Source organism: Leuciscus leuciscus (assembly GCF_965113295.1).
Source record: "Leuciscus leuciscus genome assembly, chromosome: 19".
Classification (NCBI taxonomy): domain Eukaryota; kingdom Metazoa; phylum Chordata; class Actinopteri; order Cypriniformes; family Leuciscidae; genus Leuciscus; species Leuciscus leuciscus.
This window is the reverse complement of record NC_138743.1, coordinates 18778395-18803485: the sequence shown is the minus strand read 5'-3', so window position 1 is coordinate 18803485 and position 25091 is coordinate 18778395. Positions and strand designations below refer to the sequence as shown.

Below are 25091 nucleotides of genomic sequence, written 5' to 3'. Positions count from 1 at the left end.
GAACGTTCGAGAAGACAGTAAGCCCTGCCCCTTGACCAATCAGATTCTTGTTTTAATGGTATTTCGGGAAATACAGCCAAGAGGTTCTGTATTCTTGAACTCTCACAAACAAACGTTAAACCACTCAAAACAATAAATATATTTAATTATATATATATAAAAAAATTAACAGATAAGTACAACATTTCAACGATTGCTCACAAAATAACAGCAAGTTAGAATTTGTAAGACTTGTAGCCTAGTCAAACGAGTCAGTTAAAGGAACAGTTCACCCCAAAATGAGTCGAAATACAAAAATGCGGAGACAAACGAAACATTGCTCTCCCTGTTCCAAACCTGTACGACTTTCTTCTTTGGAAAAGAAAAAGTGAGAATGTTATTGATTCAGTCACCATTTACTTTACTGCATCGTTTTTGATCAGAAGTGGAATGACTCATTTTACATAACATCTCCTTTACAAAGAAGAAAGGCACATATGGGTTTGAAAATTTACATTTCTGCGTGAATTAACAATTTAAGTATACAAAAAGGCATATTTTAATTTGAAATGGGCTATAGTTAAAACTAAACTTAAAGGGATAGTTCACCCAAACATTTGTCATTTACTCTCCCTCATGTTGTTCCAAACCTGTATGAGTTTCTTTCTTCTGTTGAACACAAAATCAGATATTTTAAAGAATGTTAGTAACCAGACAGTTGACTTCCATAGTATTTTTTTTTCCTACTATGGAAGTCAATGGCTACAGGCAAGGCAACTGTTTTGTTACCAGCATTCTTCAAAATATGTTCTTTTGTTTTTAACATGAAAAACTCATACAGGTTTGGAACATGACGGTGAGTAAATGACAAAAAACAAAAAAAAATGTGGGTGAACTATCCCTTTCATTTCTAAAGCAGAATAGTTTTGATCATGCTATGCTGAAGACCTCAGGCAAAAACAAGCAAAACAAGAACTAGGAGGATCAAAACACAGAAGCGGAACTGTCAGGTCAAGTCACATTCCAGACAAACCTGCAAATCATGTAAACTTAAAAAAAGAAAACAAAACGGACTATAGTATACAGTACAATGTAACATGTTTAAATCATTTTGAAACGCACAGCAATATTGATATTCGATAACTAAAAGTCACTGAGCACATTGGAAATGGGTTAGTTATGTAAAGTGCTGCTTTACAATCAATATAAATCTGAAAATGTGACCGCACATTTAAGGACAGACACGCTCAAATAAGAGGCATTATACATTTGGAAAGCTAAAAAAATATATGAAGTACAAACACTATGCTTATTAGACTTGCGTAGAATTTGATATAAATGCAAATGCTTTAAAATGCATGTTAAATTGAATAAAGTGTCTACAAAAAACTATTTTCAATGCATCACAGATTGACATGGAAGATTCAGAGAACTTGTAGAGTTTAATTATGGTGTCAAATGACTTCATCTAGTTCTGTAATGTTCACAGATGATTATCAATTTGACCCTTATCTAGGAAATGAAACTTATACATTTAAAAACATACAACTAGATAAAAAAAAATATACACATTGCATACATAAATACAAGTAGTATCTGCATATTTCTTCTTGGTTAGATGGTTTGTCTAGTGAAAACCTGGACTTAAACCATAGATGTGTCATATGTTAGACACTTTTATCAGTCTACGGTTCTTTTCATAAAATAGCTAGAGATTTTTTTCATAGGTCTGGAGGGTGATGCTTTCTTGTTTGGCGTTGGAGAGATGACCGTCATGGGACACGGTGATATTGCTGCCTAAAAAGAAAAAAAAGATATAAATTAATTTATCATTTGGCCAAAAAAAAAAAAAAAAGGAGTTACGATTTTAGAGAACTCAGAACTACTAAAACAATAAGGTTCTGGAAGTAAAGTCACATTTAGGGTGCGTTCACATTTGGCAGGTTTGGTTTGATTAAAACGAACTCTGGTGTGATTGTTCTGTTAGTGCAGTTTTGAAGTGTGACCGCTGCCACCCGAACCCTGGAGCGAACCAAACAAGCGGACCAAGACTAGGGCTGTGCGATATGAAAAATAATAATTCACGATTTTGAAACAATATTTCCTTACACACGTACTGGTTTGTATAATTTTTGGGAAGCCGGCTTCGACGACAGTGTTTGCAGGCACCTTATCTTTGCATAAATGATACGTGAGGCGTCAGCGAACTTTTCATATGTTGCGTAGTTCGCAAAAGCCTGTATTATCGCCTGGTTCGGAAAGTGCCATTGTCTTTGTGCCATGTAAACACGCAAGACAGACTTCTTTAACCACTGCACTCACATCTTTTGCAGCATCTCACGCATGACACGGCATTATGCATTATCCAGACCTGCGTCTCGTGTTTTAAACTGCAAAAATGCTTTGTGTGAATGGCCCCTAATCCATTTTACCACAAAGACAGTTTAACAGGTCTTGAAAATCCCCTGGAGCTGTGCTTCGGACCAAAAGCACCAAGAGAACTGAACTAAGGTCCCAAAACAGATTGAACAATTAGCTTCAAAAGGTTTTTCTTTAAAATGAATATTTATTTCTTTATATATAACCACTGCAGCTCAGTCCAAGCTCTTGATCAAACAATGCACACACAAAAAATTTAGAAATATTACAATTTAAAATTCTATTTGAATTTTCTATTCTATTTCTCTTATTAGTTGTGCTGTTTAATTTTGTGTAAACTGAAACATTTATTTTCAGAATTTTCAGATAAATAGAATGTTCAAAAGTACAGCATTTGTTTGAAATAGTTAAGACTTGATCATTTATTGCATTCTTGCTGAATAAAAGTTAATATCCTAAAAAAAACAAAAAACAATACTTTATATAAATCAATAGGTTTTATAATAACCGTCTCCTTGTTTGATCATGTCATGTGCAATGCTTCATGGGTTATGTAGTTAAATGCCACAAAAAGACAGTCTTTCTCCTGTTTTCCAATTTTCAAATCAATGTTTGTAATGTTGCAATTCATATAGTTTGTTTGGTTCATGGCTTAGAATGCTATTGATTTATCTATATGGAAAGAAAATCTGGATCCAAGGGCACTGAAACAGTGGACAAACGTGTCTGATTAAATAAAGTGTGACTGCAGTGATGTCTCTTCATGTATCTACTCACTGGAGCGTTGTGCGTTCTTGCATCCTGCCGTTTGCTGCTGCCGTTCGGGCTTTTGGGTTGAGTCGATCCTTTAAATCTCTGACTTATCACAGACAGCCAATCATTCCTTCTTGGAGAGCTGTTCTCTTTGCCAGCGCCAGCTTGACCAGTCGAGCAGAGCCTCTCATCTGTTTGCAAACTGAATAGGTCACCTTTCTCCTCAGAACAGTTCTCAGCACTCACTGAACTCCTGCTCCGCTTTATGTCGGGATACAACTCAGACACCCCTTCACTCTCCCCTCCCAAACCAGATCTAGAGCAATCCCCCGTTTCCAGTCGTCGCTTCGCACGGCGTTCTGATGAAGGGCCCTGGAGGACCGGTGTGAGCACCTTACGGAGAGGAGATGTGCCCTGGTGACGCGGGGAACTGCTGCGGCTGAACCACTGCTGGATAGACGAGGGGATTTTGGGGCTGCTGAGCTTGGCTGAAGGTGCAGAGGTGTTTGATGGGAGGGGTAAATCAGCACCCGTGGGGGCACAAGAAGCAGGCTGGGGTGAAGCCAGAGAGACCACCCTCTCTGAACCAGGACTTTTGGCTGGAGTGAGTTCAACGGGGATGTAACGGCCTGAGGAGACCAATCAGAACTCATAAGTACCAATTTAAACCCATCAAGAAACCAAATATTTGAATTATGAATTTAAGATACACTACCAGTCAAAAGTTTGGAATTATTAAGAATTTCAATGTTTTTAAGAGGTCTTATGCAAGTCAGCATTTATTTTAAAATCTATTCAAATGGAAAAGTTATTTTAAATTGTTATAATATTTCACAATGTAATTTATTCCTTTGATGCAAAGCTGAATTTTCAGTATCATTACTCCAGTCTTCAGAGTCACATGATCCTTCAGAAATCAATCTGATATGATGATTTGATGCTCTAGAAACATTTATGTTAAAATCCATTGTCTTCCAAAATCCATGTTTTGCTGCTTAATATTTACTATTTTGTGGAAACTATGATAAAGTACAATTTTAAAGTTTTTTTTTTTTAAAGAAAGTACTTTTATTCACATTAAATTGAACAAAAGGTGACAGTAAAGAGATTCTCAAGATTACTATTACTAGCGTTATTTCAAATAAATGCTGTTCTTTTAAAAATCCTGAAAAAATGTATCCGTTTCCACAAAAATATTAAGCAGCAAACTGCAACATTGATATTAACAATTGATCATTATTATTCGAGTACCAATAATAACTGATCACCAAATTAGCATATTAGAATGATTTCTGTGAAACTTAAAAAAAAACGTAGCTTTGCCGTCACAGGAATAAGTTGCATTTTAAAATATATTAAAATAGAAAAATTTTCTTTTAAGTTGCAATAATAATTTTACAATATTAACATTTTACTGTATTTAACATCATAATAGATGTAATCAAATAAATGCCGCCTTGAGCACAAAAGGTTTCTTTCAACAACATTTTAAAAACCTAATTATTCCAAACGTTTAATGGGTTATGTTTAAAAAAAAAAAAACTTCACAAAAAACCCTACCAGGTGTTCTGGTTGGTGACTGGACTTTACGAAGTGTCCAGCCTACGATGTTTGCGTCTCGGTTCGATGAGTTTTCTCTCTTTGGTCTGCGGTTCAGGCGCCAAATCCTAACAGTGTTGTCATCAGAACAGGAAGCGATCTGCAGAGAAAGCAAACAATATCAAACTTTTATGACTGTCCATACATCCATCAGATATATGGATATTTTTATTATTAATATCCTAAGAGCATAATTTCTTGTGCACTTAAAAGTCCTAACCTTGGTGAAATCGGTGGGGCACCAGGCCACTGATGTGACTTCCTGGCTATGGCCTTGAAGCATCATGGGAGCTTGTTTTGGGTCTGAAATCTGAAACAAAAGCAAAGTTGTGTGCAGATAGTGACCACAGATGTTCTCAGGCAGACTTTAATTCACTCAGATCTCTAATTTTCTAGGTTATTGATTACCTTCCATATGTAAGCTTGATGGTCACTGGAACCACTGGCCAGGAACTGGTCATCTGGGCTGACACTTGACTTCACATAAAATGAGGAGTTACTGTGGCCACTGAACACCGCAACTGTGAAAAACAACAAAATGTAAAAGCATTAGCCTCAATAGCCTACAAATCATCTTTTTTTTTTTTTTTTTTTTATACATGCCTAGCAAAAACAGAGAGGGAAAACAGTTATAGCAGACAAAATAAATATCAAATAATAAATTGACATTACCTGGAGTGGTTTTCAAACCACTGATATTGAACATGTAGATATTGTCATCTGTGCAGTTGGAGAACAGTCTGGAGCCAGTAGAGTCCAGTGACAGACCAGAATATCCTGCAGAGGAAAACACCAGTGAGAACTCAACTGCTCATTACTATTGGCCTAATGACTGAGTGGACATGAGCTGTGTACCTAGTTTGCGTGTGCAGGAGCCTGGGTAAGGATAGGTCTGTAGAGGGAGGGGGTTGTGGTAGTACGCAGTGTAGTTCTTCCGCAAATCCCACATTTTAATGATCCTATGACGAGATCAGAATGTTATTGGGGAATTTCATCTCAGCACATCAGCATTCAAATTACAGTTAGAAATGAAATTGAAAAGTGTGACATCCACAGACACATAACAAGCAATAAGAAGAAATCTGTACAAGACTGCATTATGCACTCACCCGTCAACTGCTCCCGAGGAGATGAGCTTGTTCTCGTCGCAGAACAAAACCACTGTCACACCCTGCTGGGAGTCCTACAGACGCAACATCTCTGAATTAGCAAAAGTGGAACTTCCACTGTACTAAGTTTAATAAAAAGATAGGGGTGTGCGATATTGACTAAATGTGTCAATATTTTAAGGGATTTCATTGTTAACCATGATCAGATTATATATTTTTAATTATTAAATATGAAATATTCTAAAAGTTTTAATATTTAAATAGATTTTTACCTTTGTAAGGGCAATTTTCTTTTTCTTCTAACCTAATTAAATGTAGCTTATGCATAATTTATTATGTCAATTTATTACATTTAATCAATAAATTCAAGTAGAATAAGACACTATAGGGCTGTTACCAATCAAATTAAATCAGTATAAAAAAAAAAATCCTTTGTAATGCAGAGGAAACAGAAGCTGCTTCTGAAGTGCTATTTATATGCATTTACAATAAATTTCAGAATTGAAAAGATACTTTAACATGAAACTAAAACCGCCAGACGGTGGCAGCAAGTCACTGATAATGAGCGAGTCATTGAACTATTCATTCATTTGGAACTATTTTTGTCTGCGAAATGGAGCAAAACTGGCAATATTATATAATAAAATGTAAGTCACTTAATTGTTTATTTAACTGTTGTATAAAATCAATATTGCAATATTATATAATAAAATGTAAGTCACTTAATTGTTTATTAAACTGTTGTATAAAATCAATATTGCATTTGCAATCATGCTGATAAAAAAAAAAAAAGAGACACTCTGCGATTGCTTAACTATATCATATGATTGGGGCTGTCACTAATGATTATTTTTGTAATCGGTCGATTATTTTGACGATTAATCTGATTTTTTTAGGAAGTAAAAACAGACATAAGCAAACAATAGCCTTTAAAATGACTTAAAATACATATATAAATAAAAACGAGGCAATAATTGTTACAAATAAAGTATCAAAATCAAGTAAGCATATTATAGTTTTATAGAAAAACACTTAAAATGCAAAATGTAATATAGATAATCAATTTATGTACATTAGGCTGTTGTATTATAACAAAATGCCTGCAGAGGGCACCAATGGCCCTGTGGTGTTACACTTCACAGATGATCAAATCCTGGTTAATATTGGCCAAACGATATTTAATTCAAATGTTAACTTAATCTTTAATATTTCGCAACTTCTTTAAAATAGAAATGCTACAACCATTGTAATTTCTTGAATAAGAAAATGTGGACATCAAAACATGCAAACTCAAAGCCAGGGTTTAGACTTATTTTGAAATTGCAATGAACAGTTTGCGTATTTAGAAACATATTGTTGTATTCTCCTGTGTTGGCGTAGTTTTATAAATGATTTACGTTACAAATCTGATGAAATGGCGCACATTGCGTTCCCAGATAAACGTTATAAGCAACCCAAACTCAGTCACAGCATATGCAGAGATGGAGTTTGAGACGCTTCACACATGTAAATGATAACAGTTCATGAGGAGGCAGTGGAGCAGCCTCTGTGAACTCTTAGACTCACGTAACCTACACCCATGTAAATAAAGCACTTAATAGCATTATCTGTGCTGTAGTAGGTTTTTAAAAAATTGAAAGCAACACCAAATAACTTTTCCTCTGCGGTCCCCCCACAGGTTGGAATCGGAATTGTCCATTACCGCCGTCGTAAATAATTTCACCTACCGCAGCCTCCTGTCGCACACATGCTCGCTGTTTATCCAGCACCGGCTTTGAAATGAACGATGTCCACAGACAAGTTAGAGTATGTTGCATGATTTTATGAAAGTATGATGTATTGCGACATCAGAAACTAAGAAAAACAAAATAATGACTATTGTAACACGTGCCGTAGAGCAAGTCAAATTTGTAGTTTCTTATGTCTCATTCGAACTACAGAAACGCTACCTGATCTGGCAAACTTGCATAGTGCGGTTATAGTGGATAGAGGGCTGCAAAGCGAATGCAGAAGTGCAGTTCACCCTGTTACGACTTGATCAACCGCTGAAACGATTTTGGAAACATTATTTTAAGGTAAAAAATTATCTTTAGTGTTGCTTTAACACATTGTGCAGCCTTAGAAAACAGTCTAATAATGCGGTTTGTGGAATGCACCACGTCCGGTATTTTGCCGGTTACTCGACACACGGAAAATTGCACTCGAAGATTTTCTTAAAACAGAGTACTCAAATTTATTCGAGGAATCGTGACAGCCTATATAAATATAGCCTAAAAGTCAAATATTCATACATAGGCATTTTAATAGAGTAAATCATGAAGTGAGAGCCTGCACTCTAAATGCGCACGTGCAGTAGTCTAACCTTAACTGATCACACATTGTAAGCACTCTCTAGGTGTGTTTTTGGAAAGTGAGGGACATACTCAATGTCAGATTTAAGATCATTAAAACAATTAGGATATTATCATAGATGATATATAGCACACCCCTAATCACAGATAATTATAATGAAATATAATGGCTATAAAGTACCCCAATACCAAAAACAGATCAGGCAAATTAATGTCAGGTTGTTTGACTCACCACAGGGGGCGCCATCCCACGTCTCTTCTTGTTTTGAGGTGTATATCTTTCAGGTTTCATATGGGCACCACTGATCTGTTTTACTTGCCTGTAGAAACCATCTGTGACGGATGAAAAAAAAATGTGTGAGCTTTAGAAAACACTTAAACGGCCCTATTATTAAGCACCGGTGGTCAGAATAATAATGAACCTTTTTTACTGCATCTTGTATCCCAAATCATGATGTTCCCATCTCTGCCTCCAGTGCTAAACACAGCTGTAATGAGAGAACAAGCCGTTTATTTTTATTTTTTAAACATTCTAGTAAAGAAAATAGCAAGTATGCAGTGCACATTCAGTCATGCCAATTATCCAGTGTTGTTTTTAGTATAGTTTCTGTACTATTATTTATATTATATCTGTGGGGATATTTAATTTAATTTTATCAATCAATAAATTCCTCTTGAAACAAACTTTGTTGTATTATTTAAATTTAATACTGTGAAGCTGCTTTGATACAATCTGTATTGTGAAAAGCGCTATACAAATAAACTTGACTTATTATAATATTTTGACTTTCTTTCCATTTTCATTTTAGATTAAGTTTGTCATTTTGTGTTTTATACAAATTATCATCTTTTAATATTTCTATTTTGTTTTAGTAATTTTAGCTATTCAACTTCTTTCAGTTAGCTGCCAAGGTGGTTTTTCACAAGTATGCCTTAATTATTGGTAGTGTGAACAATTAATGCATCAAGAAAGATGTTACAAATAGTTGATTATTTCTGGTTAGTGTCACACTGGAAATGGGAGGTGAAATGAGCGCAGTGCATTATGGGATACAGCATCAGCATACTGCACATGGCAAAAGTAGTTGGTCATTATTTCATGCATATATAATTTGCATTATGAATAGAGTACACATACTGAACAGTATGCAGATTTAAACATAGCTGTAGTCTCGTGTGATCGGCATTGGTATAGTTAGTTACCTCTCTCTTGCTTGGAAAAAGCCACCGATTTAAGACTGCATTGATGTCCTTTAAAAGTTCCCAGCAGGTCAGCAGTGATAACATCCCACAGACGGGCGGTTTGGTCACCAGAGGCGGTTACCTGCAAAATAATATCCCCATTTAAAGCAATACTAAAACATAGAGGACTTAATTTAAACCATCATTAAACAGAAGAATCATGCAAAACTCACCAAGCTGTTTGTACCAGGAACCCAGGCAATATCAAAAACAGCATTATCGTGTGCCTGCCACTCTGCAAAACAAATGTTTCACGAATAAGAATAAATGCTATGCTTTACATAAGTAATCTGTCTTGAATCTAGGTAAGGAAACCAACCTTTCAGGACAGAGCTCTGTTTTTCTCCAGTATTAAAGATGGTCACAAACCCTTCTTCATTTGCAACAGCAAGGCTGCTCTGTTGGCCAGGAGCTGAGCATCGCAAACAAACCATCGCAAAGTTTACTCATTATGCACTGGTGTGTTTCTGACTACATATGAACTCATTGTGAAAGTTTAATTAAGTATGTACCTGATGAAAACGTGCATCCAAACGGCGGGACAGCAGCAGCTGAGGCTCCATATGAAATGTGTTCGTCCTGTCGCGCGCACTGATACCCGTCCAGCAAAGAGGACAGCGGATAGCCTCGACGCTCACCTGCTTATTAAAGCATGTTTGAGTGTGTAAACAGCGTAATAACATAGATTCCCAATTACATATCTTAATAGCACTCACCATTGAAGCGTCTTTTTATAACTCCTCGATCAACAACATGGTGAAAAAGAGTCATTGCTCCTGCTGGACAGACGTTTCATTCAGAAGTGCTCAGTTTCCCGCGAACAATGAAAAAGCGGCGAAGACGAATTCCGCGCGAGATTGACGTTCGCTGTTCTGATTGGTCGATACGTCAGAATACCGGAAGTGTTGAGGCGCAGAGAGCTGCTGGTTTACGCGGGCGGCGATATTTTTTTTCCCAGGATGGTAGGGGAAGACTCATGAATATTCATTAGGGAAGTCATCCCTGATTGGTCTGATGACCTACCCTAACCCCGCCCCTAAACCTACCCGTCACTGGGGTTAAGACCAATCAGAGATGACTTCCCTAATGAATATTCATGAGTCTTCCCCTACCATCCTGGGAAAAAAAATTCGCGCCCCGCCCTCTTTGGTACCCAGACGGTGGTTTTCAACGGAAACTAACCCGACGCAACATCCTGGCCACGTGACCTGTACTGCAGCCGGGTCACCCACTTCAAACTTTATGCACAAAGTCTATCTAATTTAACAAATAAAATATTGATAAAAAAAAAGCAGTATATCGTTTCTCGTAGTCTTATAAATAATGTCACTCTCCGCAGCGCGCTCGTTTCTGTCGGAGGCCGCTTACGGCGAGCAGGAGCTGGACGCCAATTCAGCGCTGATGGAGCTTGATAAAGGTGCTTTTCATAAACAACACACAGAGCATGCATGACTGTTTTCGTTCAATTATACGTGGCTTATATCATATCAGCTCTATCTGATATCTGATAACGCAGTGCTGTGTTTGTTTACATTCAGAGAAGATGAAATCTGTAGATATCCTAACGTTACCAATGTAATGAAAACATTTCTGTTGTTATTTTTGCACAACTAAAGGTTTAAGGTCTTGTAAGCTGGGCGAGCAATGTGAAGCCGTGGTCCTTTTCCCCAAACTCTTTCAGAAGTATCCCTTTCCCATCCTCATCAACTCAGCCTTCCTGAAACTGGCAGACATCTTTAGACTTGGGTAACTGTGCACATTAAATAAATCAAAACATCTATATTCATTAGCTTGAGGCTGTCTATTACCTGGGTGAAATACTTTATCTGATTTGTCAAATATTTCTGAATAATGACAGTTGTTTAATAACACGGTTACTAATCTTCTTGTTTGGTCTCTGTTATGAAAAGTTCTGAATCTATAAATTCACCCCTGTCAAATTAGGAACAACTTCCTGCGACTCTGTGTGCTGAAGGTCACGCAGCTGAGCGAGAAACACCTTGAGAAGATTCTGAACGTGGACGAGTTTGTCAAAAGAGTGTTTTCCGTCATCCATAGCAATGATCCTGTTGCCAGAGCAATAACTCTCAGGTACTTTCATCTGCGACTGCGAGTGTTTTTCTGCATTCACTGCCTCAAAATGTTTTGTTTTATTTGACAAAAGTCATATTTGTTGTCAGCTTCCTAATATTGAATGACATTTATGTTATCAATTATTCTGTCAAAGACCATCTAAGGAAAATGTAACTGTATGTACACACTGTGTCAATATATGATTTTGTGCATTTTGACAGGATGTTGGGAAGCTTAGCCTCCATTATTCCAGAGAGGAAAAATGCCCACCACAGCATCCGGCAAAGTCTGGACTCTCATGATAATGTTGAAGTAGAAGCGGCTATTTTTGCAGCTGCTAGTTTCTCTTCACACTCTAAGTAAGTGTCATTTCAAACTGTCATGAAAAGAATATTTTGGTTAGGTACTAGTTCATTTTTGGCAAAATATTAAAATGAATTTAGAAGCTGTTTTAGGTGGAAATTTCTTTGAAATGTTAATGTCTATATTTGGGTAATATTTCATTTGATCAATCAATGGAACAGCAAAGGGACTGATTCTTCATGCTCCTTCACAACATTTCTTTAACAATATGAGGCTGAGGAATCTTGACATTGTCATCCTGGAATATGGACATGATATGTCTCCCTACATGCTTGTTTATGAAATGAAAAGCTACACACTCCATCACTTAGGGTTAGAAGAACTGTTGCCAAACATATAACATGCGAGAAACATAATAATCACTGCAATAATGATCCACTCAAGCATTCACCTATTTAAATCCAAACTTTTTTTGGGCCGGGCAGTGTATTATAATATTTTAAAGTGGGCTGATGGCTATTAAGAGATAGAAAACATGTTGAACGTAAACATTTTAATCATTGAGTTTTTTTTTTATTCAATAGAGATTTTGCTGCAGGGATTTGCAACAAGATTAGTGAAATGATTCAAGGTACGTGATCTCCTCATGTAAGTGATCTTCATTTGTGTAAGTGTTTTCCAGTCTGATGGGTTGTGTGTGTTTGCCTGAAGGATTGGACACTCCAGTGGAGCTGAAGCTGAAGTTGATCCCGATGCTGCAGCACATGCACCATGACGCCAGTCTGGCCTCATGCAGCAGAGAGTTACTCCAGGAGCTGGTGTCCTCCTACCCGTCCACAGCCATGCTCATCGTCACTCTGCACACCTTCACCCAGCTGGCCACCTCCTCGCTCGTCGATATCCCTGAGCAGGTCAGACTGTAGCCATTGTGTCATATATTGAACTTAAGTTAGTTCACCTGCAAATGAATACTCTGTCATCAATTAATCGTTAAAAGATTGCAATCTCATTCCTAAATGACAATGATTCGCCTGTGTGGCTGTGTCTATTAAACCTTTAACAAAATCATACTGGAACATTCAAATTCAAATTGTTGGCCCTGCCGCTGATCCAGAGAGAGCAGTTGTCATGTATAGGTATGAAACAGCTTCACAAGCAATGTTTTCAACCACACTGTATCGTTATTTATGTGATACAGAAGAACTGAGGTAAAAGTTTATAATTCGGATATAGGCACTGATTTCTACAGAAGCAACCAAAATTGAGTAAATCACCTTTTGAAAGTAACATGACGTTTTAAATAAAGATTGTATCGATTACATCGTTACACCAGTAGGTGGCGACAAGTGACTGTTAAAGAAATGTATTTGCCGTTGAATCATTCACTCAAGAGACTCGTTCAAAAAACGCTGATTCATCCAGTAATGAAACTGAAGTATTTATAAGTCATTGAATCATTCATTGATTCATTAGACATTTTAAATAGTCTGCAGTAATTAGCATTTGTCAGAACCTATAGTAAATTACATGTTATTTTGTAAATCATGGGAGCACACATTGATCTCTGTTTGAAACCAAACTCTAATCCTCAAGTCATTCCAAACCAATAAGACTCTGGTTCATCTTCGAAACACAAGATACTTTTAATGAAATCTGAGAGATTTCTGTCCCTCCTCCCTTCTGTCCCACATTCTATGCAACTACCACTTTGTCACTTCAAAAAGCTCATAAAGATATCGTAAAAATAACCCATATGAATCGAGCGCTTTAGTCCAAATTTCCTGAAGCGACTCAGTCAATGGAGGGACAGAAATCTCTCAGAAGATTTCATTAAAAAGATCCTCATCCTCAGTGTTCTGAAGATGATTAAGTCTTTTTCATTTTTGGGTAAACTCTCCCTTTAACGACTAAACTTGAAAGGCAGTGAATTTTATATATTTACAGCAAAAATATATATTTTACTGTGAAGTAAAATAATGATATGTCTTTGGATGGGAATGTGCAGTTCTTTCCTCATACAAATCTCCCCCCTTTTTTTGTCTTGTAGATTCGTCTTCTTCTCCAGTACTTGAAGGAGGACCCCAGAAAAGCAGTGAAAAGACTCGCCATTCAGGATCTCAAGCTCTTGGCTAAAAAAGCTCCTCACTTGTGGACCAGGAAGAACATACAGGTCAGAGAGTCATAGATGTTCATGGGACAGTCAGCTGGTTACTTTCTTACTAGTAAATGTCGATATATATAATTTCCGTCATATGTGTTTGTAGGTGCTATGCGAGTGCGCTCTCAGCACCCCGTACAACAGTCTGAAGCTGGGAATGCTCTCTGTCCTCTCCACACTATCTGGTACCATCGCTATTAAACACTACTTCAGCCCTAATACAGGTACAGACTCAATCTATATCAAACATATCATGTTAACTTTAATAAAAATGCTTTTATGCAAGTGTATGCAAAAGATTTCATGAGGTGTCTTTACATTTCTCATGTAACAACGTGAGTTTAACCACCTAATCTCTCTGGATGTCGCAGGTGAGGCGTCTCCTGCACCCCGTCACACTGACCTGGTGAAGCTGGCGCAGGAGTGCTGTTACCATAGTAACCTGGCAGTGGCAGCCCATGGAATCACTGTGTTGACCAGCATTGCTGTTTCTTGTCCAGAGAAAGGTGGGTTTCTTCTCACCAATTATTAAATGTGGCTTGTAAAGACTCAAAGGATATCCTTAGCCTTCACTTTAATATTGAGAATGTTTAAACAAAAAATAACGTTGCATTTAATCTGAATATTTTGTCAGAGGTCATCCAGCTGGAACAAGAAACAGTGATGGGGATGGAGTCTCTCATTCTGCTCTGCAGTCAAGATGACAGTAAAACTGCACAGGCGACACTTAAAGTGAGTGTCAATCAAAGGTTTACAGGTCTTAGAGTATGTGACTTATGTCCCAAATAGCTTCTTCAGTTCTTGCGCTGGTTTGAGGCCACATTTCAGTAGTCTCACGAAGCCAGGTCCATAATGCAGCTTATTCTGGCACAGAACAACGGACACTTTAGTATGCGATTAGATCCACCAAACAGTGAATCTTTTACGTGCATGTTCATGTTATTGTGTATTTTGAAGACCTTATGATGTATTTGATGATAATATGGTGTATTTTGAATGCATGTAGAGTAGCGAGTTGTTTACCAAAACATACATTTTCCTTTATCCAGGCAAGAAACAACTTTAACTAAACAAAGAGAATGTGACCACTAGAAATACACACAATAAACAGAAACTTTATGATTATATTAGATTATAGACTACATGGAACATTTGTTCTTTTAAATTTGATTTGTCACTTTGAACCCTTTGAGTGAACTGCCAAAAATCTAAAAGATGCTTTTAGAAATGGTGAAAAGCCAAGTCCACCCTATCTCTTCCCTTCAGTTTATGCTGAGTATTTTTAAGTCTTGAATTGTTACGTTTTGTTTGAACCCAGACGGCGCTCACCTCTTTGGTGAAGATGTTGAAGAGCTGTCCTCATCTCAGTCAGAGCTCTGTGGATCTCCTGCTGGGACAGCTGCACTGCGCATGTGACTCAGCACGGGTGCTCATGTGTCAGGCTCTGGCTGCTATTGCCACCCAGCAGCCGGTGCTGGCAGAGGGGATGCTGGGAGATCTGCTGGACCTCTTCAGGGTGGCGAGTCATAGAACCTCAGAGAAACAGCAGGAGCTTCTGGTGAGCAAGTACAGAAATGATGTCCAACTGCAGCTCTTAAATTTCCTAAAATGTTCCCAAGAATTATTTGTCTTGTTGCTTTTCGTAGGTTTCCTTGGCAACAGTATTATTCGTGGCCAGTCAATCCTCACTCTCAGCTGAGGTGAAGACGGTGATCAGGCAGCAGTTGGAGAATGTGGCCAATGGTTGGACTGTGTACCGCATTGCCAGACAGGCCTCCCGCATGGTGAGCCCACTTCGACTTCACTGGATGATGTCTCTCATGAATCAATAGTCGGGTTTAAATATAAACTTTAAAGGGATAGTTCACCCAAAAATAAAAAATTTGCTGTTAATTTACTCACCCTCATCTTGTTCTAATCCTCGTTTTTCTGTGGAACACAAAATATAGAATGTAGGTAACCAAACAGTTTTGGTTACCATTGACTTCAATTGGATGGACAAAACATACAATGATGCATTTCTCAAAATATCTTCTTTTATGTCTTTAAATAAGATTTACAGCAGTGTCCTGTAGTTTGACATGGTAAAATGGTAAAGTAGTGTCATTTTTTTGTATTATTCTTGTATACATGGAGTTTTTAGGATTATTTTAATTTATAGACTGCAGTGTATGGAATATTTGTACTTTTAAAATTGATTTGTCAATCTCTAGGCTCTTTAATGAACTGCCAAAAATCTAAAAGATGCTTTTATGGTGAAAAACCTAATATATTATCTTTTATAGTTAAAGATTTTAACCTAAAAGTGCATTTTTGTCCTACCTGTATATCATATTATTTTATTTTAAAATTTGGTAACACTTTATTGTGCAGTGTCCTTGATACACGTTACATGTAGCTTCTACAGTAATTATTATAAATTGTGCATAATTACTTGCAACTAACCCTAAGTCAAAGCCTATTCCTAACCCTATAGTAAGTACATGTAGTTAATTGTACTTAAATTTATAATTACACTGTAACAAGGACACCTTAAAATATGTGTAACCTAACATTTTGCTGACCTTTTTACATATATACTGTACATATAATTCCAGACATTCATCCTCCATAGTGAACCGTATGTTCACATCTTGTTCTTCTGACATTTATTTAGCTTTTTCAGAATAAATAAATAAATAATTTCCATGAAAACTATCATGATATATTCACTGTACTGTACAATTTAAATATATATTTTTATATTTGGGCTATTGTGGTGAAAGAAAATGTCACAATGCACAAATCCATTTTATTTATTATGTGTGTTTCTATATACATGTATTTCTGTTATTTATTGCGACCTGGATAGTTCTTCGTGAGATTCACTCAGACAGGTTTGTCGATGTATTTGCGATTACTTAAATTGTTTTTTAATTCGTCCACAGGGCTGCCATGATTTTTCCAGGGAGTTGTACCAAAGCCTTCGCACCCGCGTGGCCTCAGAGCACTTCTACTTCTGGCTGAACAGTCTGATGGAGTTCTCTCAGGCCGAGCAGTGCCTCAGTGGGCTTTCAGATGGAGACTACAGCGCGGCCATGAGCGCCATCTCTGAAGCACTCAAATCCTACCAGAAGGGAATCGCGTCTCTCATGGTTAGGATCCGCCAGTCATGCTCTTTTCTTTTGCAACTGGTTTTGTCCATTTCTCTTATTTTCAGTTATTTTCATATTGAAGCACAGAACTGATTATAATCACGTTCTGCCTTCAGGCCGCCAGTACGCCGCTGAGTCCTCTGGCGTTCCAGTGTGAGTTTGTGAAGCTGCGTATAGACACTCTTCAGGCGCTGTCCCAGCTCATCTGCACCTGCAACAGTCTGAAGACCAGCCCACCTCCTGCCATCGCCACCACCATCGCTCTGTCCTCGGGCAGTGAACTGCAGCGCTGCGGGCGCATTTCAACACAGGTGCTGGAAAACATATACAGTCAAAAAATTCTTCATACAGTGGACTACTAGTAAAATGTATAAAAATTTGGGACCAAAAATTATTCAGACACTTTGACCTGACCATGTTTTCTTAAGTGTTTTTTCTTTAATTGATAATGCGATCTTTTTACACCACAGACTGAACAAAATTAAGCATTGCTTAGTAATTGGTTGACCTAAATTGGTATTATCTAATTGTGTACTTTAACAGATGACAGCTATTCAACCTATTTCATTTGTGAGACAGTCTAACAGAAGGATGGCCAAAACCAGTGAAATATCAACTGATTTGATAACTCTGAGTTCTTGTCATATTTTATTACCAATTTTCGAAACTATAGCGAATAAACTGTGATAATGTGAGAAATGTTGAAGGTGTCTGAATACATTTTGCCTGCATATTTTTTGTTTCTCTGATTACCTCAGTATTTTAAGAAAAATTATGTCTAGGAATTGCTTATGAGGATGGCATGTTTATTGTATGCTGCTTCTTTTTTTGTGTGGATCTGATCAGATGAAATTATCCATGGATGAATTTCGAAGTCTGGCGGCTCGCTATGCTGACCTGTATCAGTCTTCTTTTGATGCCGACTACGCCACCCTCCGTAATGTTGAACTGTATCCTTTTTCTCTTGAGGAACGATCTGAGACCGGTGGAATAAAATGCTCAGATTAGTTTTACAAGTTTACTTCTTTTTTTTTTTTTTTTTAAAGGTGAAATATGTAAGATTTTTGTGTTCAAATAATTCTCTTAAACTAGTTCATTGATTACTATTAGTATGCCATTCATGGGGTTTATCTCCCCCAAAACTGTAAACGTTGAGCATCCCAGACACCATCTAAACACTGAGAGCGCTCCGCTCACATCTGAGTTCCTTTAAGATCAGCCTATAGTGTGATTTTGGGGGCGTGGCTAATGTAACAGGCGGAGCCAGATCATGGCTGACACGGTACATGGGAAAAGACATTCAGCTTCGGCTACGGAAAGCGCAAGCCAAAATTCACTGCATTTAGACCTTTAAAGAATAAAAAGTTTGTGAACACATCAATGTGAATGGGGCATTGCGATGCAACATACTACAACTGTAAGGGAAACAGGTCAATTTAGATCAAATGGAATTATTAATTAATTTATAGGGAATTTTGAAAGAATCACTTTTTCTACGGCCGAGCAAATGACTCGTCCAGCATTCATTTGAACGGGCCGTAACCATCAGCTCTGGAGCGGATATAAATATCCAAACTATAGTGAAAACACTATTTATTAGCACGGTAACATGGGCCAACAGTTTAAGGCATTAAAAAAGTCTCGTGGATGTTTGATGTTGGACCTGTGCAGCAAAACTTAACTTAGAACCAAGACTCTTAACGGAAAAGAAAAGAAACTAAGTAAGAGAAAGAAAAGTGAGACGAGAGTAGTTAGATGGCTTGAAAGAAATTGTTTAACTTATGTTCTTCTGATCTTGATCTGCCTCTTCATCTACATGGCTTCTCTACATTGTCTAAATCGTCTTCTAATGCGTTGTTTGTGTCCTAAGGTTTTAAACTCAAATGTTTGTCCAGCCTCATGAATGAGTTCTGACCGATTAGCCACTGTCTTTAGTTCAGAGGTGGCTGTTTCTCCTCCTCTCATCATAAATTACACCTTATCTGACTAGACCCCTGGTGTCTTAACTTTCCAGCTCTAGCAGAGAGTACAAAGAGTACAGTTTAGACATGATTTCTTATAATAAGAATATGACACATCTTACACAGATTTCAATCTATCCATCTTCTGAATTATGAACAGACACACACAATGGTACCAAGCAAGGCACCGTTTCAATCAACCATTCAATAGTTATAACAATTGCATGAATTATGTGTGATCTAAGTATAATAGTCACATATTTCTATAAATATATAGAAGCATCGTTTTGGGATGATCTTATGTATTTTGATATGTGATGTCTGAATTTCTGTGGGTTTTAAGAGATTTCCACCATGGGGTCGCTCAGAGGTTTTTAAGAAAAGGAAGGTCTGTTTTAAGTCTCTGTCATGGGATCAAACTACCTCTGATGTTATCTTTGTGGGGCTCGAGCTGTGCCATCTCCGAACCAATCCGTCTTTTACCAACTACCTAACAATGGCAACGTTCTTCCTTTAGCAAGGCTCTCTTTGAAGCTTGCATGGCCACAAAGTACTTAGCTGGGGGGTTCTTTAGTTAGCTCAGACTGGCTGGAGCCCACACATAATTTATGGTCCTAGATTGTTGATTTGGAGTCTGGAGTGTTGATTTGTGTGGAATTTTGTTTGAATGCATCATCTGGAAGATTCATTTGTGTTTGGTTCGCCCTCAAATCCTACACAATGGATGCTTCAATATCACACAACATCATCATGCACCCATTCAGAAAGACAAATGTACAAAATGTCCTCGGTGATGAAACATTGGATGAGTTTATTATAGATGCTCATCTAGACAGAGTGTTAGCCTACTCAGTTGCTTATCATGACATATAGCAACACAGCTAAAAGTATTCCTAATATGTTTGGAGCTTTTATTGAAAGTAGCCTGATTTGACCTGTTGAGACATTTCCCGTAAGAGCTGTATTTGTGCTGTTTGAGTTGGGGACGGTGCGACACATGAAAGGGACGCACTTGCAAGATAGTTTGAAAATATGCTGTATTTTTGTAATTCCGCTAGGTGCCACTAGTGTCGCAGAAACATACTTCACCTTTAAGACTGGTCAACTTATTTTTAAGTCAGTTACATAAAAACGTGAACTGGTCTAATTCGAATCTGAAAAGAATCTTGGCTAACTGCTAGTTGATAAGACTTGTTGTGAAGACATACGCTGTGTCTGAAATCACATTGTATAGTATACTAATTTTGTACGTAATACATTAGTGATTTGTTTGGATTAGAAGATTAGATTAGTTTATAATGTTATAAAGTTTTTAAGATATTGTAAATATGGTGTTCATAAATGAATCTCAAGCTGCTCTGCAAAACATATGTACTTTCCTTAAAGCTTTTCTCAAGACAACAGCAAAGCTGCTTGCTTGTATCTCATGTTATTGAGGCTTTAATAATTGATCCACAAACGGCCAGGTAAGAACACTCTAACTCATGAATCCGTAAAATGAATCTTAACTTTAAACAGATGCTTCAAATATTTATTGTGGGATTTTGACAAGATGTTTGGGAGATTTTTATACGTTTTAATATTGCATTGGCACGTTGTAATGACATCTGGTTCAGTTTCCAGGAGTTCGGCACACATGGATCGGTTCTGGCAGAGAGCGAGTATGAACTGAGAATGCTGGCTGTGTTCAATCACGTCCTGGAGGAAGTGGAAAACTTAAGCAGGAAGCACCCTCCTGTCTCTTACCTGGTAATGTTGAAGTGTTTCCATTGGCCGACTTTCCATGTCTGCAGATCTATTTGGATTCACTTTTCCTAGACATCATCTCCCTTTCAATTTTCTGTTTCTCGTTTTTTTTTTTTTTTTTTTTACTATCCGTTTCAAGCACACTGGCTGCCTGTGTGATGCCGTCATTGCCATTTTGAAGGTACCGCTGTCATTCCAGAGATATTTCTTCCAGAAGCTTCAGTCCACCAGCATTAAAGTAAGTAATCTGTACAATGCTACTTTTAAAAATAATTGACTGTGGTTGAGACTCCTTCACCTGCATAACTCTTGTGCAAAGTTTGCAAATTTCATGTGATATCCACAGGATTTCCATTTGGGTTGAAATATTTCTATGCAAGGTGACGTTTTTATTCATCACCAACTCCATCTTTGCTCACAAAATGATAGAAAAAGATTATTGTTTCCCTTAATAATGATATAAATATATATATATATATATATCTCTATAACAGGCTGACGAAATGATTATGGATCATATCGACCAGCACTATATTATATATGCCATAGATGTGCACAAGAAAACCTGTGTTCGAGTCTCAGCCTGAGGTTCATGCTTATTTGTTCATCAATGACGTCATCAGCGACTAGTCGACGTCGACTCAACTTTAATCACATAAATGTCGACTGAAAGTCGGTCAGCCCCAATAAATAATTTTTATAAAATATTTTACATTTTATACACACACACACACACACACACACACACACACACACACACACACACACACGCATTTATTTATTTATTTATTTATTTATTGCCTTGAAAATTGAGTAAGATTATTAAAATTTTGTAGCATTCAAGTAAACAAAATTGTAATATAGTATATTTCCTCAAGTACTTTACATCCATGTCTGTTACTATATAGAATGATAAATAGCCCTCTGTGCTCAATTCATGACTTTTCTTTCGTAAATTTCAAACTGTCTGAAAGGTTAGACTTTTATATCATTTTTAAAAAATGTTGTTTTAGCTTGCCCTCTCTCCATCTCCTCGTACCCCCAACGAGCCAATCCCAGTGCAGAACAACCAGCAGTTGACTTTAAAGGTGGAGGGGGTGGTGCAGCATGGCTCCACTCCGGGACTGTTCCGGAAGATTCAGGCGGTCTGCCTTAAAGTCAGCTCTACTCTACAGACAAAACCAGGATCAGACTTCAAGGTGAGTTCAACCCAGAGTCCAAGTTTATTTTGGATCACATTGTTGATCATCTAATGCAGTTGTTCTCAGCTGGTGGGAAACACAATTTCTCAGTTGCGTACTCTCATGTTCTCAACTTTGATTTTAGATTCCTCTTGATTCCAAGACCAATGAGATTGAGCAGAAAGTGGAGCCTCATAATGATTACTTCAGCACACAGTTCCTGCTCAACTTCTCCATCCTCGGCACACACATGGTCTCTGTTGAAGCGTCAGTTGTAGACACCAGTGGGATCGAATGGAAGACAGGACCAAAAACCACTGTTTCAGTAAAGTCTATGGAAGACCCTTATTCCCAGCAGCTGCGACATCAGTTACAGCAGCAGCAGCAGCAGCAGACGACAACCGGGTCTCAGCCGGGACCCCAGAGGAACATCTGTGCCCGCTTCCAGTGACCTCCAACCTCATCGACTGCTTACTGCCTGTATTTTACTCATGCATAGGCTTTCTTATTTGTGTTCTTCAGTGCTTTGTGTGAGTGAGCGAGTGAACTGCTATCTGGCTAATTTGTCTTTGTGTAATAATAAATAGGCTCACATTTTTCTTCTGTTGTATACTTCCATAAGTCTCTTTGTAAATGCCTAGTAAAATAACTTAACTAAAATATTGTCTTTATTGGGTCTCCTTACTTGGTTTCACCGTTATGGTGGATCGGAACAATCCTAAAGAATGATTTGTTTCAGAAGAGGAATATTACTATTAGATAAATTAAAGTCCCCCTGAGTGAAAATCAAGTTTTTAATGTCGTTTATGTGGTGTTTTTAATATGCTTTAAGACAAACTATGTACAAATTAATGTCAACACCATTGCTCAGTATTTTATCCTTAAAACTGCAGTGAACCAAAGACAGTCTCAAAAACGAGGTTTGAAATCGCTGGTGTTTCTGACGTCACAAACTACCTTGTAACCAATCACGCCATCGTGATCGTTAACAAGTGGATATCTGAGCTGGGGCCCGTTCTTCGTACGTTGCTTAAAACATCCGAGATCAAATTACACATCCAAGATGATATCATCGTGCTAATCATGATCTGGCTAATTAGGTTCTTCGAACACACCTGCCGGATGATTAGTATAGCTGGATTGAGTTATCTGAGATAATTGTGCGTTCATGCGCTGGTTTAAAAGGGGATATGTATCGATAGTAGAAACATTGATCAGCAACGCTGCTATTGGCTGTTCAGCGTGGCCAAAGAGCGGGCTCAGTTTTTCTCCTCAGCAGAGCAAGAACTAATAGTCGAAGTTTATTCTGAATTTGAATGTTTAATCAAAACGCCAGGGAACACCTCAAAGTCTGCAAAAGCCAGGAGAGAGGGCTGGCAAAAAGTAGCAGACAATTTAAATCCGTTAGAAGTGGCCATGTTAGATGTTTTTATCACTTATTAGCCTATACTTTAGTAGTTTAATAATTGCATAATTACTTGTTCATTGTAATGTCAGAGTCACCACACTAGAACATGGGAACAAATAAAAGTGAAGTACAAAAATATTCTACATAATGGTAATTTTTTGTTATATTATAGTTTCTCCTATAAAAGGCACTGTTAAATAAATGGTTTTCTGTTTATAAAAGCAACCAAGAAAAAGGCTGAGAAAAAAATTTGAAAAGATCGTAGTAGCCTACACTGTAAAATAATTTTTGCTGCATTAAATTAAGGCCGTATAGTCATTTCAACTGTAAAATCTTGAGTAGGCTAATGATGAATTGTTTGACTTGTGAAAGTGAAAACTGATAAACTTATGTTAATGTAAAAATATTTTGCCATGAGTTATTGATCACGTTTCCCGAGTGTAGTTCATTGTAATGACATTGTGTTTTCCTCTTTTGTGCACTTTTACATAATACACCAACACTTGTATCTGTTCCCAAGAAAGTGATAGCTGAAATATGTGCAGTAAGTGGACATTTTCTAACTTTCCAAAGAAAGAAAGTATAAGACTTTGTAATGTCCTTTTGTTTCCATTGCACTGGACAGTGAATAAACCCTCTCAGATAACTGTCATATGGAGGAACTAGCCTACCTGCAAGTGCATAAATAACTTTACTTAATTTATACTTGTATGCTTTATGGCTGCAATATAAGTTGCAGGATTCCACATCTACAGAAAGGCCTACAGAAGAGTCTGCACAGACAGAGGAGACATAGGCCTACAGGTGGGCAGTGTATAGACAACTTTTCCTTTTTATTTGTTGCATGAGGCATGTGTCTAATATCTCTTGTTGCAGGCACTTGACCACTGGCTTTTCTTTACAAAGAACAATTGAAATAAAACTCAAGGAACTAAGCATATTTGTATTTTATTAAACATCTAATGAAAAGTGTTTTTTGGGGGGCAATGTTGTGTAATATGGCACATGCAACAATGTCACAGGCCCTGTCAGGTGTGCAACCCCTCAGACTTTTCAGACACTGAAATCTTCCCTTTAGTTAGCCAAAGTTCATCTCATTGTGTGCCCTTGTCCTGGCTAGAGCTGCATTGTAACTGGTTTGGGTCAGGGAATGGGGTCATAAAACACCTGTCTGCAGGCAGGAACATGTCATAATCACCTATGAGAAAATGCAGTTCTGTTAGGATCAGCATAAGTGTATGTAATACAGTGAGCTTGATATTTAATTGTGGAACTTTCCTTACCACTTTCAAATAATGTGCAAAAATGTGAATCTCTGAAAATTCTTAAGTCATGCACAGATCCTGGCCATTTGCTTTCACATTTGTGTTATGGAAGATTTTAGTCAACTACCTTTTTTACTAATCTGGAATATTAAGAATCACAACAGTAACTGGGCTGCACATTTACATTGTGAACCCCCTTTCTATTCACATAATCCCCTTCATTGAGGCCTTGATGGCAGTCTATGGTCTAGCCTATAGTCTATGGTACCAATCACGTTAGTGAAGCCTGAGTGACATATACTGTAATCGGCATGGTCATGATTGCATGATCTTCATAAAAAATTCTGATAGCCTAAAAAAAAACTGCTTTAAAAAAACTGCTTTACAACATTGGGTCTTAAGTGGCTTGGAAATGCCACTAAAAAACCTAAAACTGTTTTTTAAACCTAA

At 37.5% G+C, this 25091-nt stretch overlaps 4 protein-coding genes across 5 annotated transcripts in view; 2 read left to right on the top strand and 2 right to left on the bottom strand.

Annotated features, from left to right (window-relative positions):
• The window catches only part of kcnk3a (potassium channel, subfamily K, member 3a), a 334357-nt gene that overhangs the window by 77005 nt on the left and 232261 nt on the right, over positions 1-25091 (top strand). The gene's annotated exons all lie outside the window — the stretch shown is intronic.
• The window catches only part of enpp1 (ectonucleotide pyrophosphatase/phosphodiesterase 1), a 275870-nt gene that overhangs the window by 148714 nt on the left and 102065 nt on the right, over positions 1-25091 (bottom strand). The window lies entirely within an intron of this gene.
• On the bottom strand, positions 129-10257 carry dtl (denticleless E3 ubiquitin protein ligase homolog). 2 transcript variants are annotated; one of them, XM_082146695.1, is made up of 15 exons: positions 10129-10257; positions 9925-10050; positions 9732-9824; positions 9586-9647; positions 9374-9494; positions 8593-8658; positions 8403-8503; positions 5820-5893; positions 5566-5669; positions 5383-5487; positions 5119-5231; positions 4931-5020; positions 4672-4810; positions 3136-3740; positions 129-1776 (listed from the first exon to the last, which is right to left on the bottom strand). In XM_082146695.1, the coding sequence occupies exons 1-15, from the start codon at positions 10181-10183 to the stop codon at positions 1660-1662; spliced, it is 1971 nt and encodes a 656-aa protein (XP_082002821.1). In that variant the 5' UTR covers positions 10184-10257; the 3' UTR covers positions 129-1659. The 2 variants fall into 2 exon arrangements, with proteins under 2 accessions (XP_082002821.1, XP_082002820.1); XM_082146694.1 differs by having other exon boundaries at positions 9925-10053; positions 10129-10237.
• Positions 10595-22628, top strand: ints7 (integrator complex subunit 7). Its single transcript, XM_082146670.1, has 20 exons — positions 10595-10829; positions 11029-11158; positions 11357-11503; positions 11707-11844; positions 12373-12419; positions 12500-12699; positions 13836-13958; positions 14053-14170; positions 14318-14452; positions 14581-14678; positions 15265-15504; positions 15593-15730; positions 16874-17080; positions 17197-17391; positions 17927-18030; positions 20439-20507; positions 20658-20790; positions 20927-21025; positions 21801-21986; positions 22114-22628. Exons 1-20 carry the CDS (start codon positions 10736-10738, stop codon positions 22417-22419), a joined length of 2907 nt encoding a protein of 968 aa, XP_082002796.1. The 5' UTR covers positions 10595-10735; the 3' UTR covers positions 22420-22628.

Excerpts from the sequence above, each read along its gene's own strand:
- ints7 (XM_082146670.1), top strand. The coding sequence starts at position 10,736 with ATGTCACTCTCCGCAGCGCGCTCGTTTCTGTCGGAGGCCGCTTACGGC. Across the intron at positions 11,159-11,356 it reads GCAGACATCTTTAGACTTGG|GAACAACTTCCTGCGACTCT; the intron begins GTAACTGTGCAC and ends CTGTCAAATTAG. Across the intron at positions 13,959-14,052 it reads GGACCAGGAAGAACATACAG|GTGCTATGCGAGTGCGCTCT; the intron begins GTCAGAGAGTCA and ends ATGTGTTTGTAG.
- dtl (XM_082146694.1), bottom strand. The coding sequence starts at position 10,183 with ATGACTCTTTTTCACCATGTTGTTGATCGAGGAGTTATAAAAAGACGC. Across the intron at positions 5,232-5,382 it reads TGGTTTGAAAACCACTCCAG|TTGCGGTGTTCAGTGGCCAC; the intron begins GTAATGTCAATT and ends TGTTTTTCACAG. Across the intron at positions 5,021-5,118 it reads ATCAAGCTTACATATGGAAG|ATTTCAGACCCAAAACAAGC; the intron begins GTAATCAATAAC and ends CTTTTGTTTCAG.